The 20,799-nt window shown below is 42.8% G+C and overlaps 1 protein-coding gene across 1 annotated transcript; it reads left to right on the top strand.

The window, feature by feature from the left end:
* Window positions 1-1,541: 1,541 nt before the first annotated feature.
* On the top strand, window positions 1,542-18,807 carry LOC308331789 (NACHT, LRR and PYD domains-containing protein 3-like). Its single transcript, XM_080787282.1, has 14 exons — window positions 1,542-1,644; window positions 2,807-2,917; window positions 3,013-3,123; window positions 3,217-3,327; window positions 3,421-3,531; window positions 5,121-5,231; window positions 5,323-5,433; window positions 5,772-5,899; window positions 6,884-8,711; window positions 10,636-10,812; window positions 12,251-12,427; window positions 13,438-13,566; window positions 15,250-15,311; window positions 16,909-18,807. The coding sequence occupies exons 2-14, from the start codon at window positions 2,853-2,855 to the stop codon at window positions 17,463-17,465; spliced, it is 3,678 nt and encodes a 1,225-aa protein (XP_080643408.1). The 5' UTR covers window positions 1,542-1,644; window positions 2,807-2,852; the 3' UTR covers window positions 17,466-18,807.
* Window positions 18,808-20,799: the final 1,992 nt, after the last annotated feature.

Here is a 20,799-nt window from a genome sequence, read left to right as displayed (position 1 = left end):
CTCTCTCTCTCTCTCCCCCTCTCTCTTTCAACACTCTCTCCCTCCCCCTCTCTCTCTCCCAGCTCCCTCTCTCTCCCCCCTCTCTATTTTGGAATTTTGGCCAAAATGGCCGGGAATAGGCTAAGAATAGAGCAAAAACACACCCGTGTGAACAGAGTGGTGCAACTCCCCTCTCCCAGCTTTTTGTAAACAGAGGCTTGAAAAATTAAGTGCCGCCTTTTGGAAAAAAGGTGATTTGTGCCTGGAGACGGCACTGCTTATATGTTATGGTAGACCTATAATATGAAGCTATATGTTATTGTAGGCCTATAATATGAAGCTATATGTTATGGTAGGACTATAATATGAAGCTATATGTTATTGTAGGACTATAATATGAAGCTATATGTTATTGTAGGACTATAATATGAAGCTATATGTTATTGTAGGACTATAATATGAAGCTATATGTTATTGTAGGCCTATAATATGAAGTTATATGTTATGGTAGACCTGTAATATGAAGCTATATGTTATGGTAGGCCTATAATATTAATCTTTTTTTAAACAAATAGCATTTTTTGCACTTAATACGACCTGTTAACTGTTAACCCATTTAGGCCTAAGGCCGATACTAAAAACACCTCTAAATCCTGACCTAAGGTTTCTGAAAAACTTCAAATATTTATATAGCAGCATCAAAATGAATACTGTACATACTGTACAGAACCCAAATATGGGTTCCCGCCCAGAATGGGTTTTAAGGAACATCTTCTTGTGACAACAATATAAGTTGGAAAGCGGCTGTGTGTGTGTGTGCGCCGTGCGGGCGTGTCCGCACATTGTGTAAATACAGCAAACATTGACTGTTGTCTGGTGTATTGTGACTGTGTGATCTTGACAGGTTTAATACAGAGCAGAGATGAGTCTCCGTGAGGAGAGAGAGGAGGAGGGAGCTGACAAACATCTCCTCCACAGAGCAGAGATGAGTCTCCGTGAGGAGAGAGAGGAGGAGGGAGCTGACAAACATCTCCTCCACAGAGCAGAGATGAGACGCCGTGAGGAGAGAGAGGAGGAGGGAGCTGACAAACATCTCGTCCACAGACCAGTGTCTCCAACAACCAGCTACATGTCTATGAAGAGTGACTCGTCTATACCTCTACCTCCTGACTTCAGTAATGAACCTGGACCTCCTGATGCTAAGTATGTGAATGCACCCCTAAATATACACTATAATACGTGTACAGTATTTGTGTAAATTATTTGTGTACAGTATGCAACATATATATGTTTAAAATATCACCTGTTATTGTACTGTATATTTAGTAAGATTGTATAGTTTCTATTATTTTATTGATATTTTATTTTATTTACTTGTCATGCAATGGCAAGAGACGAAACAAAAACCTCTTTATAAACCCTTTAACTAACTTTTTCATTCACACAAACATTTATGTTATTCCAGAAGTCTGTACCTCAATATATACACTATAACACTACTGTACAATATACACACTACGGTCCTCATTCACACAAACATTTATGTTATTCCAGACGTCTGTGCCACAGAGCAGAGTCTTCAACTCCCAGCCTTCTGTCTGTGAAGAGTGACTGGTCTATAGGACGACCTCCTAACTTCAATGAACCTGGACCTCCAGATACACAGTATGTCAATCCTCCTGTACAATATATACACTATAACGCTGTACAATATATACACTATAACACTGTACAATATATACACTATAACAGTGTTTCCCAACCTTTTTTGTCCCAGGGAACACTTTTCATAGCCCTAAAATCTCGGGGAACACCTAGGGGGGGGGGGGGGGGGGGTGTGTATATATATATGTATATATATATATATATATACATACATATATATATATATTAAATATATATATATTAAATATATAGTAAAACGTAAAAGTAAATATACTTTTAAAAACACACATGACAGCACTCATCAAATAACTTCAAAGAGAAAGAAAAGGACAGAGACAGAGCCTCAGTTTCAAAAAAATTGCTCATATGAAATGTGAAATGCCACCTAATCCTTTTCCTTTCTTTATTTTATTCAACTTGTGAATGCTGCATGCTTTTATTGTGAAGGGTCTCAGTTCTCACAGCCTGCTTATTTCCACGTGCTGAAAATAGCTGATCGACAAGCTCACAACGCGTTGCGTCCGCAACGCGCTGTGAGCTTGTAGATCAGCCATTTTCAGCATGCAAGCATAACACGTGTACGACGAAGAATAAATCAGGCATCGCTGCGCTTCTGTGAAGGGAGGGAGATATATTTTGTTGGCCGAACGAGGCGATCATGTTTGGACATCTATGGAAAGCTATTTTGGACAGCTATTTTTCGTGGCACATTATGTTTAATCACAACAACGTCACGTTTACTTTACCTCCTCAGTGTTTGGGTCGGGACTGTATGTGTCTGCCGTCTACGTGCATATGCACTCTGCGCGCTCCAGTCTTTCTGGAGGGAGTGAAATGTAGCGTCTTCTGCATGCATCTAAGCATTAACATTTCAATGGCCGAGGGTCGTTAGAGTCTATTGTTCCGTGTTGTAGTTATCGCATGTCTAATGGTTAGACGTGTTACAACAACGACGCAACAATAGGAAGCCTGCAGCTCAATAGCTTTTGCTTTCGGGGGAGGGATAGTGTTAATTTAGTTAAAATCAGGCGGAACACTTGGAGACATCAAGAGGAGCACCATAGCTCCGCGTAGCACAGGTTGGGAAACACTGCACTATAACACTGTACAATATATACACTGACTACGGTCCTCATTCACACAAACATTTATGTTATTCCAGACGTCTGTGCGACAGAGCAGAGTCTCCAACTCCCAGCCTTCTGTCTATGAAGAGTGACTGGTCTATAGGACGACCTCCTAACTTCAATGAACCTGGACCTCCAGATACACAGTATGTCAATCCTCCTGTACAATATATATACACTATAACGCTGTACAATATACACACTACGGTCCTCATTCACACAAACATTTATGTTATTCCAGACGTCTGTGCGACAGAGCAGAGTCTCCAACTCCCAGCCTTCTGTCTGTGAAGAGTGACTGGTCTATAGGACGACCTCCTAACTTCAATGAACCTGGACCTCCAGATACACAGTATGTCAATCCTCCTGTACAATATATACACTATAACGCTGTACAATATACACACTACGGTCCTCATTCACACAAACATTTATGTTATTCCAGACGTCTGTGCGACAGAGCAGAGTCTCCAACTCCCAGCCTTCTGTCTATGAAGAGTGACTGGTCTATAGGACGACCTCCTAACTTCAGTGAACCTGGACCTCCAGATACACAGTATGTCAATCCTCCTGTACAATATATACACTATAACGCTGTACAATATACACACTACGGTCCTCATTCACACAAACATTTATGTTATTCCAGACGTCTGTACCAAAGAGCAGAGTCTCCAACTCCCAGCCTTCTGTCTATGAAGAGTGACTGGTCTATAGGACGACCTCCTAACTTCAATGAACCTGGACCTCCAGATACACAGTATGTCAATCCTCCAATAGCCTACAATTCAAGGTTCAATGTTGTACTTTATTGTTCCATCTTGTGTACACTACAGGTACATAAGAATAAAACTTTATCGTTCCATCCTGTGTACACTACAGGTACATAAGAATAAAACTTTATCGTTCCATCCTGTGTACACTACAGGTACATAAGAATAAAACTTTATCGTTCCATCCTGTGTACACTACAGGTACATAAGAATAAAACTTTATCGTTCCATCTTGTGTACACTACAGGTACGTGAGAGTAAAACTTATTTTGGTTCCAGACAATGCAGCAGCATTATATACACAACATTTTATAACACAGTTATATAAATTCCATAACAAGACATAACATCTAATAATGTCGTACGAGTAAGACGCGCAAACGCGGGAAGCGAACGCAGATCGTAAATTGCAATAACAATTCTCCATGACTCAGCCATAACCATATAAGGAGTCCCCAAAGCAGCTATACGTCCAAATATGGAGTGTGTTGCATCAATGACAAACAAATCACTCAGCTCCATATATGGGCACAAAGGGGACACACACACACGGACACACGGACACACAGACAGACATGATCTGCTAGGTCTCATAGTAAGTGCTCATTGCGTTCGCAATCAACCCTGTTCAAAGTGCATCTACAGATTGTAAGTTACTGTGTGAGCAGTTTGTGAATGAAGTGGTACAAATCACAGTGTGGTGTTCAGTAGACAGACTGGCTGCTAGTGTGCATGTACAGTATATGTACAGTATGAGACTATGAGTACAGTATGACACAAGCTATGTTTAAACGATCACCTGATACTTGAATACTGAAGGTTACAGTACAAAATGATGCTTGTTGTTTATTTCCCCAAGTGAGGAACACAGACTGGAAGCTCTATCGCCACATAATAAAGTCACTTCCTCCAAGCTGGTGGTTTCCTGTTAGACCAGAGCCATAGAGTAAGACAGAGTTACGACATTGAGGGGCAGAAAGCTGAGTTCAGTTCATTCTGCCAACTCCCGGTCCAGGACTTGTCACTGTTCGCTATGCTCTTCACCAATAGAAGGACTTTGTCACTGTTCACTATGCTCTTCACCAATAGAAGGACTTTGTCACTGTTCGCTATGCTCTTCACCAATAGAAGGACTTTGTCACTGTTCACTATGCTCTTCACCAATAGAAGGACTTTGTCACTGTTCACTATGCTCTTCACCAATAGAAGGACTTTGTCACTGTTCACTATGCTCTTCACCAATAGAAGGACTTTGTCACTGTTCACTATGCTCTTCACCAATAGAAGGACTTTGTCACTGTTCACTATGCTCTTCACCAATAGAAGGACTTTGTCACTGTTCACTATGCTCAATCAAGTATTGGGACTATAACCGTTTTAGAACAATTTTTTTACATGCCTAGTAAAACAATTTATATTAGGTTTTTGGCCATTTTATTCAGCTTACTTGTTGCTGCAATGCTGTGAGATGAAAGTAATAAGATGTTACCCTTTTGGAAGTAAAATGGAATGTAACAATACAAAATAAAAAACGAATTGACAATGTCATTCACACAAACAATTTCTATGATTCCAGACGTCTGTACCACAGAGCAGAGTCTCCAACTCCCAGCCTTCTGTCTGTGAAGAGTGACTGGTCTAAAGGACGACCTCCTAACTTCAATGAACCTGGACCTCCAGATACACAGTATGTCAATCCTCCTGTACAATATATACACTATAACACTGTACATTATACACTACGGTCCTCATTCACACAAACATTTATGTTATTCCAGACGTCTGTACCACAGAGCAGAGTCTCCAACTCCCAGCCTTCTGTCTGTGAAGAGTGACTGGTCTATAGGACGACCTCCTAACTTCAATGAACCTGGACCTCCAGATACACAGTATGTCAATCCTCCTGTACAATATATACACTATAACACTGTACAATATATACACTATAACACTATACAATATACACACTATAACACTATACAATATACACTATAACACTATACAATATACACTATAACACTATACAATATACACTATAACACACTACAATTAACTAGCTTAGGGATAGAAAAACCGTTTAGCTGACATTATCTGGTTAATTATTAGCCACATATCCAACCCAAAATATAAATGTAATAATTAATCAATCAATCAATGATGGATTTTGGGATCTACATAGGAACCAGGTGGCTCCAATGTGGATGTAAATATGTTATCATGTCCACAGAGAGAGGCGTGGTGAGACTGAGCAGAACCCTGGACTGAAGACACCCAGTCAAACCACACCTGGACTGAAGACACCCAGTCAAACCACACCTGGACTGAAGACAACCAGTCAAACCACACCTGGACAAAGTAAGAATCTGCACTCATTGAAAATTCATAGTCAGACTAAATGTGACCACATTTGACTGGGGCCCATTGGAGTTTTTGTAATTTCCATGTCATGAAAGCAGGGAATCATAGCTTCAAGTTGACATATTGGTTGTTCAGTTTGACCCACCAGTTTTGGAGATATGGCTTATAGACTAATGTCTTGCAGAGAAACAGCGAGTTGAGAAAACAGGCTTGAAAGGTTCACTCCTGTGGTCTCTACCATTACACCTAGCTACACGTTTAAGCATTTATTTCATATTTACATGTCTTCTGTGGTCTCTAACATTACACCTATAGCTACATGTTTAAGCATTTATTTCATAAGTGCATGTCTTCTGTGGACTAACATTACACCTAGCTACATGTTTAAGCATTTATTTCATATTTACATGTCTTCTGTGGTCTCTAACATTACACCTAGCTACATGTTTAAGCATTAATTTCATATTTACATGTCTTCTGTGGACACTAACATTACACCTAGCTACATGTTTAAGCATTTATTTCATATTTACATGTATTCTGTGGACTCTAACATTACACCTATATAGCTACATGTTTAAGCATTTATTTCATATTTACATGTCGATTTCAGCTCTGACACTTATTTCAAACATGCTCTAGTGAAGAGTCTGCCTGTGCTAATAACTAATTTTGGATTAAACAAAAATATTAGTTTTTCTCCTCTGGTGAAAAGCTGGAGGCTACTCGATGGCAGGCTCTCAGTCAAATCTGGTCACAAATGGTCAAATGATCTGTCTGTATCAATTATATCTAAGTGCAAATAATGAAGCTAAACATCTGTCAACTCAACAACTGGACCAAAACAGCTGATCTTGTGTTGTTATCTTTGGCAAAATGTTTCTTATCAAAAAGCATATTATCTGGGGGTAATTAATTAGTAATGTGTACTGTAAACATGTAACGTTAATGTTTTAAACATAAATGTTCTTCTCATTTCAGATGTCCGTCTGCAGGTTGATTTGAACGAGTATAAGGTCAGTTTGAAGGTCAGTTTGGACAGTCTTGATGGAGTGAAAAACCACATGACGGAAGAGTCTGGAGACTCCGTCACCAGCACCTACTCAGAGCTCTACATCTCAGCGGGACAGAGTGAAGGGGTTAATAGCCAACATGAGGTGATACAGCTTGAGAGAACTTCCAACATGAAGACCTTCCATGACGATGCAATCGACTGCTGTAAAGTCTTTAAGATCATCCTCCCTGGCAGAGAGGAACCCAGCCAAACAGTTCTGACCAATGGCATCGCTGGCATCGGAAAAACATTCTCTGCGCGCAAGTTTGCTCTGGACTGGGCAAGAGGTTTGGAGAATCAAGATATAGATCTCCTGGTTCCCTTTTCATTCCGGGAGCTGAACTTGGTCAGAGATAAGCAGTACAGTCTTCTGAACCTGATCCATGATTTCCACCCAACGTTAAAGAAGGTCACAGCAGAGCAGCTCGCTGCCTGGAAAGTTTGCTTCATCCTCGATGGCCTCGATGAAAGCAGGTCTCCGTTGCACTTCGACACAAATGAAATCATCTCTGATGTCACAGTGACATCATCGGTGGATGCTCTGTTGACGAACCTCATCACGAGGAATCTGCTCCCCTCGGCCCTCCTCTGGATAACCACCAGACCCGCAGCAGCCAATCGGATCCCTCCTGCATGTGTTGACATGGTGACAGAAGTGCGAGGGTTCACAGACCCCCAGAAGGAGAAGTACTTCAGGAAGAGATTCAGTGAAGAGAAGCTGGCCGACAGAGTCCTCTCACACTTGAAGACATGGAGGAGCCTCCACATCATGTGTTACATCCCACTCTTCTGTTGGATCATTGCTACCGTTCTGCTGGACATGTTGAGGACACACACCACGATAGGACAGCTGCCCAAGACCCTGACTGAGATGTGCTGCCACTTCCTGTTGATTCAGACAAACACGAAGAAGCAGAAGTATGACGAGACTCATGATGTGAACAAGAAAGACAAAGAAAAGGGGACTCAACAGCAGCTCACTAAGACTGACAGGGATGTTCTTCTGAATCTGGGCAAGCTGGCTTTAAAACACCTGAAGAAAAGTAGCATCATGTTCTACCAAGAAGACCTGGAAGAGTGTGGTCTTGATGTGAAAGACGCCGCGCTGTACTCAGGAGTGTGCACACAGATCTTCAAAACAGAGAGTATGCTGTTCCAGAAAACGGTCTACAGCTTTGTTCATCTGGTCCTCCAGGAGTTTCTGGCTGCAGTCTACCTGTTCCACTGTTTCACACAGAAGAACATGGAGGTCCTGAACACATTCCTGGGAGATGAATACAACAGTAACAGCTCCCTCTCAGACTTCCTGAAAGCTGCCGTGGAAAAATCCCTGGAGAGTAAAAATGGCCACCTGGACCTCTTAGTCCGCTTCCTTCATGGCCTCTCACTGCAGTCCAACCAGAGTCTGTTAGGAGACCTGCTGGGTCAGACAGAGAACAGTCCCAAGGAGATCCAGAAAGCCAAACAGAACCTGAAGAAGATGTTACGTGATAAAGATGTCTCTCCTGACGGATGTATCAACATCTTCCACTGTCTGATGGAGATGAACGACCACTCATTACATCAGGAGATCCAGAAGTTCCTGAAGTCAGAGAACAGAACAGAGAAACTGTCTGAGACCCAGTGTTCAGCTCTGGCCGTCATGCTGCAGATGTCAGAGGAGGTTCTGGAGGAGTTGGACCTGGACAAATACAACACAGCAAAGAAGGGGCGAAGGAGACTGGTCCCAGCTGTGAGGAACTGCAGAAAGGCTCGGTTAGTAGTTAACACATTGACTTGACGGCCAATCACGTCATGTTACGTCGCATCGAATCCATCGCTTGACTGCCAAGCACGCAGTATTGTGTCCTATGATATTTTCAGTGGATTAGTATAGATGGCGCTCTTCATCAACATACTGTATGAATGATGCTAGGTTGCTAGGCAACAGATAAAACCAGAAATGAACCAGAAGTGAAAGTCTGCCTCCCGTCCGCCTCCATTTAAACAGAAATGTCAATGTCAACCCTGTCTGCATGCACAGTACTGCTTCAATGTCAACCCTGTCTGCATGCACAGGACTGCTTCAATGTCAACCCTGTCTGCATGCACAGGACTGCTTCAATGTCAACCCTGTCTGCATGCACAGTCAGTACTGCTTCAATGTCAACCCTGTCTGCATGCACAGGACTGCTTCAATGTCAACCCTGTCTGCATGCACAGGACTGCTTCAATGTCAACCCTGTCTGCATGCACAGGACTGCTTCAATGTCAACCCCTGTCTGCATGCACAGGACTGCTTCAATGTCAACCCTGTCTGCATGCACAGGACTGCTTCAATGTCAACCCTGTCTGCATGCACAGGACTGCTTCAATGTCAACCCTGTCTGCATGCACAGGACTGCTTCAATGTCAACCCTGTCTGCATGCACAGGACTGCTTCAATGTCAACCCTGTCTGCATGCACAGGACTGCTTCCTTAAGATTGCATTGGGAAAACATGCTGACTTCAGTGTTGTCCCTAAACGCGTTCAATGAACGACCGTTCACAAACACGTTCATATTTTGGGTGAACGTGAACGTACTGTATTTCTGTTTGATCAACGTCATTGTGAACGCGTTCATTTCTGTCGTGTGTGAACATCACTTTCTCACGATCAACTTCGTTCAAGAGTGAGTGTTTCCATAGAGCCTTCCAGGCCAAATCCCCGCTAAGACACACCCTAAACAGGCCTTAATATCTAACGTTAAAACCACCAATAAGTCCTTATCCGACACAATTTAACTAATCTTTCTCAGCCGTACAATTTCACTGGAGCGTGCAGCTCGCATCTCTGCGTGAGGATCCTGTCATGCACGCAGACACAGAACATCCCGACTCCCGACCCAAACACTGGAAACTTATTCTTGTTTGATTAAACATAATGTGCCACGAAAAATATCTTCCAATAGCTTGTTATTTTTGCGTCGAGGAGGTATTTGTCCATATACATGATCACCTCGGTCGGCCAACTAAAGACATCTCCCTCCACAGAAGCGCAGTGATGCCTGATTTATTCTTCGTCGTACAACGTGTTCCATGCTGAAAATGGCTGATCTATACAAGCTCACAACGCGTTGCGTCCGTGACGCGTTGTGAGCGTCTAGATCAGCTATTTTCAGCATGCGGAGATATGCAGGCTGTGAGAAGTGAACTGAGAACTGAGAGCCTTCACAATAAAAGCATGCAGCTTTCACAAGTTGGCCCATAATTAAGACAAGGACATTTCACATTGCAAAAAAGATATTTTTTCCAAAATGTAACAAAAATTAATAGTAATAAGCCAAATTATTTTGGGGTGTCCCCAAATGATTTATTATAACTGAATGGCTGGGAAATGGAAATGAAGTGTTTACATAGTACACATAGTACATGCATAAACCTTCCTTAATGATTATATCTGGTTTCAGTATTCATTCATGATATATTTTCTCTATTATTAAGGTTATTTTTGCAGACAGTTTGTATTGGGGGTGGGGGCGCGAGACATGGCCAAAGCATCCCTGGGGGTCCCCGGCCCAAAAGGTTGAGAACCCCTGGTCTATTCCACAAAACTGTTTATGTCTGGATAACTAGATATGAGATGTTTTAGTTAACTTCCATGACAGTGAACTAGGTATCATTTGTATTGATAATCTCTTATTTAATCTGCATTTACAGACTTGTTGGCTGTGAACTCGGTAAGACATGTGTTGAAGCTGTGTCTTCAGCTCTCAGCTCTAATCCTTCCCATTTGAGAGAACTGGACCTCAGTGAAAACAGCCTGCAGGACTCAGGACTAGTGGAGCTGCTCTGTGCTTCACTGAAGAGCCCACACTGTAGACTGGAAGTTCTAAAGTAAGATACATGTACCACTTTTATTATGATCACTTCTGTTGTATTATGTACTGTATTATGTGAATATAATATGAATGCTGTGGTGAGAATGTATTAACCCATTTTGGGCGGGAACCCTTTTTGGTGTTAGCATTATGTTATGCTTTAGCTATTGAAAAATAGCAGATCTACAAGTTCATAGCGCGCCACCGAGTGTCGCGCTACGAGCTTGTAGGTCTGCTATTTTTGAAGGTCAAATCTCAGGTCAAAATAAGCTTGATGGTGAGACATGGTAGGCGAATAGGGAAAAAAAGTTAACTAATAGCTATCACAATGAAACTTTAAGACTAAGATCTTTTGTATTACAAGTTTTCTGAAATGATATGTTTAAATATGCAAATTAGGCATTATATGTGCTAATTTGCATACATTCTGGGACGATAAATCTGAAGATCGGATAAAGCCAGGTTCAAAAGTATGGTTTCATTTTGTTGACATATTAGAGACAAAGAAAATTAGGGGTTTTCGATATCTCTAATTATCACTCACACAAATCAGAAAATAGTGTCAACAGGCATAAAAAACCCAAACTTTTGCCATGTTTTAGGAATAAAATGTGATGTAAATCAGGCTGTGAATGATAAATCAACAAACCCTTCGGTAAATTCCTGCAGAATATAGTTATGAATAAGACTGGAAAGTTTGGTGTATGTGAGTGCAACTGAAGTGGAGATTCTTTGTCCCAGGTATGAGGAAAACTCATTTTGAGAAAACGGCCTTTAAAGATTTGTATTGTAAAATTCCAAAACGTTTTATTTGAAGGCACTATTTTGAGACAAAATATCTCATCCAAACCTTGGCAACAACGTATTATGCCGTATATCATTAGAAAGGTCTGGACCTCGAGTTGACTGTGGTTGGATCCAAATATGCTCACTTCCTTTGTACCAACAACCAATCATGAAAATAGAGAGGGTGGATTTTCACCCAGCAAAACGAGCTGTCATTGGCTAAAATAAACTACTAAAAAAAACATCTAAATCTGTATTTTGACTGTTTATTTTGCTATAGTTTGAAAGAAAACATGTTTAGGAAGCAAAATAGCACAAAATTTAAAAATGGAAAAATCATGATTTCACTTGCCATGTCTCGCCTTAAATGCTTGTTCCAACCCGTCACTTATGTTCTTCGTTTGCCGCTAAAACAAATAACATCTGAGAGGTTATGCTCTTCTTTTTCATAATATTGGGGGAAATCAAACTAACATTCAGTCTTCATAGTCTTTGATATCTAAATTGTTATCTTCCTGTTATTCTGTGCTGTCATGGTGTTGTCTATTCCACACTCTGCTGCTCTAAATACTAGATAACTAGATTTGTTCCAGTTAACTTCCATGACAGTGAACTATAGGTATCATTCATTTTGTATTGATAATCTCTTATTTAATCTGCATTTACAGACTTGTTGGCTGTAAACTCAGTAAGACAGGTGTTGAAGCTGTGTCTTCAGCTCTCAGCTCTAATCCTTCCCATTTGAGAGAACTGGACCTCAGTAAAAACAACCTGCAGGACTCAGGACTAGTGGAGCTGCTCTGTGCTTCACTGAAGAGCCCACACTGTGGACTGGAAGTTCTAAAGTAAGATACATTTACCACTTTTATTATGATCACTTCTGTTTTATTATTAATAAGTATTAATAAGCTTGATGGTGAAACATGGTAGGTGAATAGGGGAAAAAGTTAACTAATAGCTATCACAATGTAATTTCTCCAGTTGATTAATTCTATTAAGACTAAGATTTTTTGTATTACAAGTTTTCTGAAATGATGTGTTTAAATATGCAAATGATGTGCTAATTTGCATACATTCCGGGACGATAAATCTGAAGATCGGATAAAGCCAGGTTCAAAAGTATGGTTTCATTTTGTTGACACATTAGAGACAAAGACAATTATAACTTCTGTTTTATTATGTACTGTATTATGTTAATATAATATGAATGCTGTGGTGAGAATGTATTAATAAGCTTGATATCATGGTAACCCAAGCCTATGTGCCTGAGTAGACGTTAATTATTAATTACCCCAAACATGTTTCAAAGTGTAAAATCTCTTTAACCCATTGACGCCTGGTGCAACGTATACGTTGTTCTACCCTTGATGCCGGCCGTGCTCTCTGTGTCTCATCAGCTATTGCTATACATGTAGCAACATAACTATTTAAAAAAAAAATCATCAGAATTTGAAGGTTTTCAGAAACCTTAGGTCAGGCCCTAGAAGGCGTTCCCAGATTCGGCCTCAGGCATCAATGGGTTAAGGCGAAGGTATCGGCTACTTCATCATATAACAGCGTTTCTCACAACGCGTTGAGGAGTTTGTAGATCTGCTATTTTTGTCTTGCGACCCGTTGTAGCTACACCACAGTTATCAAGCTTCTTAATAATATTATATTAACACTTTAAGGGCTATAGATTAATATAATCAGACCACCTAGGCTGACGGGATTGATCAATTACCTTTGGAGGCAACGGCCTCGTCACCAGGTCCACGACAAATCCGCTCTTTTATAATTATTAAAAAACGGCGAATGAAACATTTATTAATTAATTAATTCATTTATTTATGTATGTTTTAATCTGGTGTTTCAGACTGGCTCACTGCGTCCTGTCAGAGAGATGCTGTGAAGCTCTGGCCTCAGCTGTAAACTCTAATCCCTCCATAAGAGAGTTGGACCTGAGCCTCAACGTGGTGAATGATTCAGTTCTGGAGAACTGCAAGTGAGTAGACTTGGGCTGTGTCCATGTTGGACAGTGAGTAGACTTGGGCTGTGTCCATGTTGGACAGTGAGTAGACTTGGGCTGTGTCCATGTTGGACAGTGAGTAGACTTGGGCTGTGTCCATGTTGGACAGTGAGTAGACTTGGGCTGTGTCCATGTTGGACAGTGAGTAGACTTGGGCTGTGTCCATGTTGGACAGTGAGTAGACTTGGGCTGTGTCCATGTTGGACAGTGAGTAGACTTGGGCTGTGTCCATGTTGGACAGTGAGTAGACTTGGGCTGTATCCATGTTGGACAGTGAGTAGACTTGGGCTGTGTCCATGTTGGACAGTGCAGTGTTTCCCTTAACAGTGTATCTCTGACACAAAGGGCCCTATTTTGCGTCAGGGGCATTTTCTCCGTAATTTGGGGTTTTAGCATTGTGTAAGAGGCGTTCCCCCATTAAATTAGCTCTCTTATGCCACAGTCTAAATCCTTAAAACACCTCCGCTACCCGTTACATTATGCATAGGTGTGGTTTGGGCGTTACGCAACTTAAACCAATCAGTGTGCCAGGTACCATAATCCATTATACCTGGAGTGAACCTTATGGAAGAGCAACGCATGCTGCCTTGGAATACATTTAAATTAGATACAGAGGGTTGTTGTGTGTGTTCACATTACGGGTGGTTTGAAGACACGATTTCCGTTGTCCTAAACCTGTGTGCATGAGATAGCAAATATAGGGAAGGCGCATCAACACGCGTACAGACACACCTCCAGCCGCAAACATGTATAGTGGGTTGTGTGGCCGCAAGATAACGTTTACGCATAGTGGAAGCTCCTAAATGAGTAATTCACGTAAAGTGTTTAATGCTTGCGGGTAAGGCATGGGATACGATACAGCCCAAAGTCACAAATCATGAGAAGAACAACAACACAATGCAGTGCCTCAAAGAAACTCTAGGATAGCAGACGTAAACAATGAACATCTGTCTAAACAACAATATATGTGCATCACGAAGGTATAAAAGGACAGTGGAGTGCTATAGGGGTTAAGGTGGAGTCTGAGGAGGTGATGAGATCCAAACTGGGCAGCAGTGACTATGTCTGGATGAGCTGCAGGGCCAAGATAATGACAGGAGAAACACTGTAGTGTCAGCTAGTGGAGACGTTGTGTTAGACAGTTAGACATTGATGCATTGTTGTTCTACTTCCTACAGAGTGAAACACTGTAGTGTCAGCTAGTGGAGACGTTGTGTTAGACAGTCAGACATTGATGCATTGTTGTTCTACTTCCTACAGAGTGAAACACTGTAGTGTCAGCTAGTGGAGACGTTGTGTTAGACAGTTAGACATTGATGCATTGTTGTTCTACTTCCTACAGAGTGAAACACTGTAGTGTCAGCTAGTGGAGACGTTGTGTTAGACAGTTAGACATTGATGCATTGTTGTTCTACTTCCTACAGAGTGAAACACTGTAGTGTCAGCTAGTGGAGACGTTGTGTTAGACAGTTAGACATTGATGCATTGTTGTTCTACTTCCTACAGAGTGAAACACTGTAGTGTCAGCTAGTGGAGACGTTGTGTTAGACAGTTAGACATTGATGCATTGTTGTTCTACTTCCTACAGAGTGAAACACTGTAGTGTCAGCTAGTGGAGATGTGTTAGACATTGATGCATTGTTGTTCTACTTCCTACAGAGTCAAACATGGAGGAGAAGATTGGCTTACTAATCCTCAACTGAGTCAACTCATTACAAAACGTGAGTATCTGTGTCTACATTAACATTTTATATTTTATATACTGTATACTTTGTTGATGTTGTCCTGAAAACTCTGTATTGTAGTGTACTGTGCTCTGTACTGTATTGTAGTGCACTGTGCTCTGTACTGTATTGTAGTGTACTGTGCTCTGTACTGTATTGTAGTGTACTGTGCTCTGTACTGTATTGTAGTGTACTGTGCTCTGTACTGTATTGTAGTGTACTGTGCTCTGTACTGTATTGTAGTGTACTGTGCTCTATGCTGTACTTTGATTATTTGGGGGGGAAAATGGTTAGTTACCGTGTGTTACCATGCGGTGGTCCCCGGGGGGTCCCCAGAACATCCAGACCCCCAGGAACGCGCCCAGGGGGCGGGGCCCAGTTCTGGCACGCCTTCCAACGTCCGAAACGGTCGAGAAATGAGAGAGTTACCTTGTTGCAGCTTTCTGTGCTCGGACAGAAAGACAGACAGGTACACATAGAGACAGACAGGTACACAGAGAGACAGACAGGTACACAGTAACACAGAGAGACAGACAGGTACACAGAGAGACAGACACATATAGACAGACAGGTACACAGAGAGACAGACACATATAGACAGACAGGTACACAGTAACACAGAGAGACAGACAGGTGCACAGAGAGACAGACACATAGAGACAGACAGGTACACAGAGAGACAGACACATAGAGACAGACAGGTACACAGAGAGACAGACACATATAGACAGACAGGTACACAGAGAGACAGACACATATAGACAGACAGGTACACAGTAACACAGAGAGACAGACAGGTGCACAGAGAGACAGACACATAGAGACAGACAGGTACACAGAGAGACAGACACATAGAGACAGACGGGTACACAGAGAGACAGACAGGTGATTGGGGGGGGGGGGGGGGGTCCCCAGATGGCCAAAAAATGTCAAATACTGTAAGAAAGTGGAAAGTATTGTGAAAATAGCAGATCTACAAGTTCACAATGCCTCAAACTAAATGGAATGCCTACAATTCCAAGTGCTTGTCAATGTTGATTATTTTGGGGGGGTCCTCAGTTCAAACTGGACGTTTATGGTTATTTTGGGGGGTCCTCAGTTCAAATATGATTATTTTGGGGGTCCTCAGTTCAAATATGATAATTTTGGGGGGTCCTCAGTTCAAATATGATTATTTTGGGGGTCCTCAGTTCAAATATGATTATTTTGGGGGGTCCTCAGTTAAAATATGATTATTTTGGGGGTCTCCAGTTCAAATATGATTATTTTTGGGGTCCCCAGTTCAAATAAAATCACACTGTAGAATGTCTCTGCCCAGGGGTGCAGAGACATTCTGCCCCCTGGTGGTTGGACTCTGACAGTGACGATCTTCTTTATTACATTTTAATTGTATCGAGTCTTAATTTAGTCGACTAAGACTAAATAATGTACAAATGACTAATATAGGACTAAATCTGTTGCCAAAATTAATACTGCAGTGAGTTTGTAGATCAGTGTGTGTGTGTGTGTGTGTGTGTGTGTGTGTGTGTGTGTGCATGCTAGTGTCAGTCAGTGAATGATGTATTTAATGTTTACTGTGTTGTTTTCTCATCAGATTTCCAGCGTCTCACACTGGACTCAAACACAGCACACTGTGACCTCTCTCTGTCTGAGGACAACAGGAAGGTCACACGGAGGAGACAGAGGTCAAGGGGTCAGCGTCCTCCTGATCACCCAGACAGGTTTGATGACCTGGAACAGGTTCTGAGTTCACAGAGTGTGACTGGACGCTGTTCCTGGGAGGTAGAGTGCAGTGGAAGGGTTCGTATAGCAGTGGCTGACGGAACAATCAGCAGGAAAGGAAATGGTGATGACTGTAGGTTTGGAAGGAATGATAAGTCCTGGATTCTGCAATGTAATGGTGATAATGGTTCCAGTTACTGTGTCATCCACAACGGACAGGAGACTGTCCTCCCTGTCAGACCCTCTAAAGGCTCCAACAGAGTATCCGTGTATGTGGACCGTCCCGCTGGGACTCTGTCCTTCTACACAGTGTGCTCTGACTCACTGAGACACCTGTACACCTTCCAGACCAGGTCCACTGGACCTCTCTATGCTGGGTTTGAGTTATGCTCCTCCTCCTCCTCAGTGCGTCTGTGTGAGCAGAGATAGAGTCTCTATGGGAGGGTGACATCATCAGGTCGCCATGGTTACTCAACATGTTTGAGTGAGTGCAGGTTGTCATGGTTACCACCGTTGCCACGGGGTACCGGCCACCGGCCTAGTGTTACATCATGGACTCCATATTTGGGCATGAGTGACTCGCCGTGACATCACGGTGACATCATCGTGATGATGTAATAAGCAGCACAGTGACATCACCATTACAGCTCCTGGACGTTGTCATGTCAACACCCCCCCCCCCCCAAGCATTTGACCTTTGACCCCGGACCCCCGTTAGATCAGATTTGTGTCGTTAAAAATGTTACAAACTGTACAATAATGCATTGTGAGCTTGTAGATCTGCTATTTTCAAATATCAAAGTAATATATGGTTAATATTTGATCATTTAGCTTCTAGGACCCCCTGGAACCCCCTCAAGGACCCCCGGGGGACCCTGGACCACACCTTGAGAACCAGTTAGTGTTGATTTAGTCGACTAAAACTACTTTCTTTTCACTGAGGAAGACTAACATGATGACTAAAACTAAGACTAAATATACTGACAATTGTCAACAAATAAAACCTAGACTAAAATGTTAGGGTGGAGAAGAATGAAAAGACAAGTCATTCTATGCTTGGTTGCATGCTGAAAATAGCAGATCTACAAGTGCAGTGCAGATCGGCTATATTCAGCAAATCAACCATTACGCCACCAAGGCCCAACGAAATACATTTTAGTCGACTAAAATCATTATCATTAGTTGACTATAACTAGACTAACACTAAAACATTTCAGATCACTAGAATATGACTAAAACTAAATGAAGCTTCATTCAAAAGACTAAAATGACTGAAATAAAATCTAAATTTGCTGTAAAATAATAAATAAATAAAAATAACCAGTTAAAACACGTTAACCCTTTATACACACACTGGCTATTTGAAAACAGCAGATCTACAAGTTCACAATGCGTCGCCATGCATATTTAACCCATTCTGAACAGGAACCCTTTTGGTGTTTTAACTATAAGCATTATGTTATACTTTAGCTATTGAAAAATAGCAGATCTACAAGCTCGTAGCGCACCACCGAGTGGCGCGCTACGAGCTTGTAGGTCTGCTATTTTTGAAAAATCGTTTTTGAATTTGAATTTCGACGTCAGATCTAAATGGGTTAAAATACGTTATTTGTTTTTGTAAATGTATATTTCAGAAAAGTCTTTGACCTTTGACCTGGTAGACGGGGAGAGTCTTTGACCTTTGACCTGGTAGTCTTTGACCTTCTGAAGCATCCTCTGAGTAAGTGCTGGGTCTCAGTGTGGAGGCTGCAGCAGAGTGGAGGCTGCAGCAGAGCTCAGTGTGTAGGCTGCAGCAGAGTGGAGGCTGCCAAGCTCAGTGTGGAGGCTGCAGCAGAGCTCAGTGTGGAGGCGCAGCAGAGTGGAGGCTGCATCACAGTGGAGGCTGCAGCAGAGCTCAGTGTGGAGGCTGCAGCACAGTGGAGGCTGCAGCAGAGCTCAGTGTGGAGGCTGCAGCAGAGCTCAGAGTGGAGGCTGCAGCAGGGTGGAGGCTGCAGCAGAGCTCAGTGTGGAGGCTGCAGCAGAGTGGAGGCAGCAGCAGAGCTCAGTGTGGAGGCTGCAGCAGAGCTCAGAGTGGAGGCTGCAGCAGAGTGGAGGCTGCAGCAGAGCTCAGTGTGGAGGCTGCAGCAGAGCTCAGAGTGGAGGCTGCAGCAGAGCTCAGAGTGGAGGCTGCAGCAGAGCTCAGAGTGGAGGCTGCAGCAGAGCTCAGAGTGGAGGCTGCAGCAGAGTGGAGGCTGCAGCAGAGTGGAGGCTGCAGCAGAGCTCAGAGTGGAGGCTGCAGCAGAGTGGAGGCTGCAGCAGAGCTCAGAGTGGAGGCTGCAGCAGAGTGGAGGCTGCAGCAGAGCTCAGAGTGGAGGCTGCAGCAGAGCAGATTGTTTCTGGACTTCACCTTCGCTGCCGTTCCCTCTTAGGTGTTCCAGAAGGACAGGGTTCTGTCGAGGGTCCCACCGAGGTGGGTTGGATTAGAGGCAGCTTTATCTTGAGTCCACTCAGATGATGTTCAGTTCTCTGGCAGCTTTAGCGTTGTGGAGATGGAATACGCTGGAAACTGGTTTAGTTGGGCTTGGTTTTAGGCGCCAGGTGTTGCAGAACTGGTCCAGTTTTGTAAAGGTCTTCGGTGAGCACCTGTTCCGGTGGGTCAAGGTCTGGTGGTTTGGAATGCCAGACAGACGTCGTCTGCATAGAGGAATGTTGCAGGATTCGGTGGATGGCGGGTCGTTTTGTGTAGAGGTTGAACAGGGTCGGAGCTCTAGAACTGAGCCCTGCGGGACTCCATTTCTCTGTGTTCTCCGTGCGCTCGTGTTCTGTCCGAGGTGAACTCTGGACCTCCGGGTTGGTCAGCAGAGCTTGAACTACTGCCGTTGTCCAGCAGGGAGCGTCCTGTGTTTCACTAGGAGGTCTTTGTGAGTTTCACTGTGAGGTCTTTGTACCAGACGGTATCACAGACAGCTGTGAGGTGGAGGAACACATGGTCTAGCTACCATGCAGACATCTACACCCCCCCCCCCCCCCCCCCCCCCACACACACACACACACACACACACACACTGCTCCACTTCCATCTAGAACAACCCCCCACCAGCTGACTTCACCGTCCAACCAGCCTGGAGAAAGGAAAGGGAGTCCAAGGAGGTCCCAAACAAACACCTGGTGTCAGACCCCAACCAACAGGACCCTGGCCCCACCCTCAACAGATTCATAGATCCAAACCAACAGGACCCTGTTCACTTTCTCTGCTCTCCTATAGTCAACGTATATCATTTTATCACAACAATGTACAATCTGGAATCCATTCCTTACAATACATTTCATGTGTTTGTAAAGGTTTCTAGTAACAAACAAACGTGTAAAAAAAATGCTTCGTCATTTGGGTTAATATTGACTGTAGAAAAGTAATGGTTTTCCTCTGATGACTGTAACTGATGTATGAACGGCAGTAATGCCCGATGTCCTCAGCCACTTACATTAGTGTTCAATTTTGTATAATAATGTTTGTATATTTGTATATTTCTATATATTGGCCAAATGTATACCATAAGTCAGAGCGCGGTGATCACAAGAACGTTTTCTCAAACAAATTCTTGCAATGATTTCAATGTGTTTGTAAAGGTGTCTAGTAACAAACAAACAAAAGGTTGACTAGTCTCCATGTCTGCTCTCCTACTGCTGTGAACATGTTGACTAGACTTCATGTCTGCTCTCCTACTGCTGTGAACATGTTGACTAGACTTCATGTCTGCTCTCCTACTGCTGTGAACATGTTGAC

The sequence above is a fragment of the Protomyctophum bolini genome (genome assembly GCF_963924005.1).
Source record: "Protomyctophum bolini genome assembly, chromosome: 17".
Lineage (NCBI taxonomy): Eukaryota > Metazoa > Chordata > Actinopteri > Myctophiformes > Myctophidae > Protomyctophum > Protomyctophum bolini.
The sequence above is the reverse complement of the archived record's forward strand: the minus strand, read 5'-3'. Positions and strand labels throughout refer to the sequence as shown.

What these genes read in the sequence shown, in the direction of transcription:
- LOC308331789 (XM_080787282.1), top strand. Translation starts at nt 2,853, where the DNA reads ATGAAGAGTGACTGGTCTATAGGACGACCTCCTAACTTCAATGAACCT. An exon ending in CCTGGACCTCCAGATACACA is followed by an intron (nt 5,232 to 5,322) that starts GTATGTCAATCC and finishes ATGTTATTCCAG; the next exon opens with ACGTCTGTACCACAGAGCAG. An exon ending in TGTAGACTGGAAGTTCTAAA is followed by an intron (nt 10,813 to 12,250) that starts GTAAGATACATG and finishes CTGCATTTACAG; the next exon opens with ACTTGTTGGCTGTAAACTCA.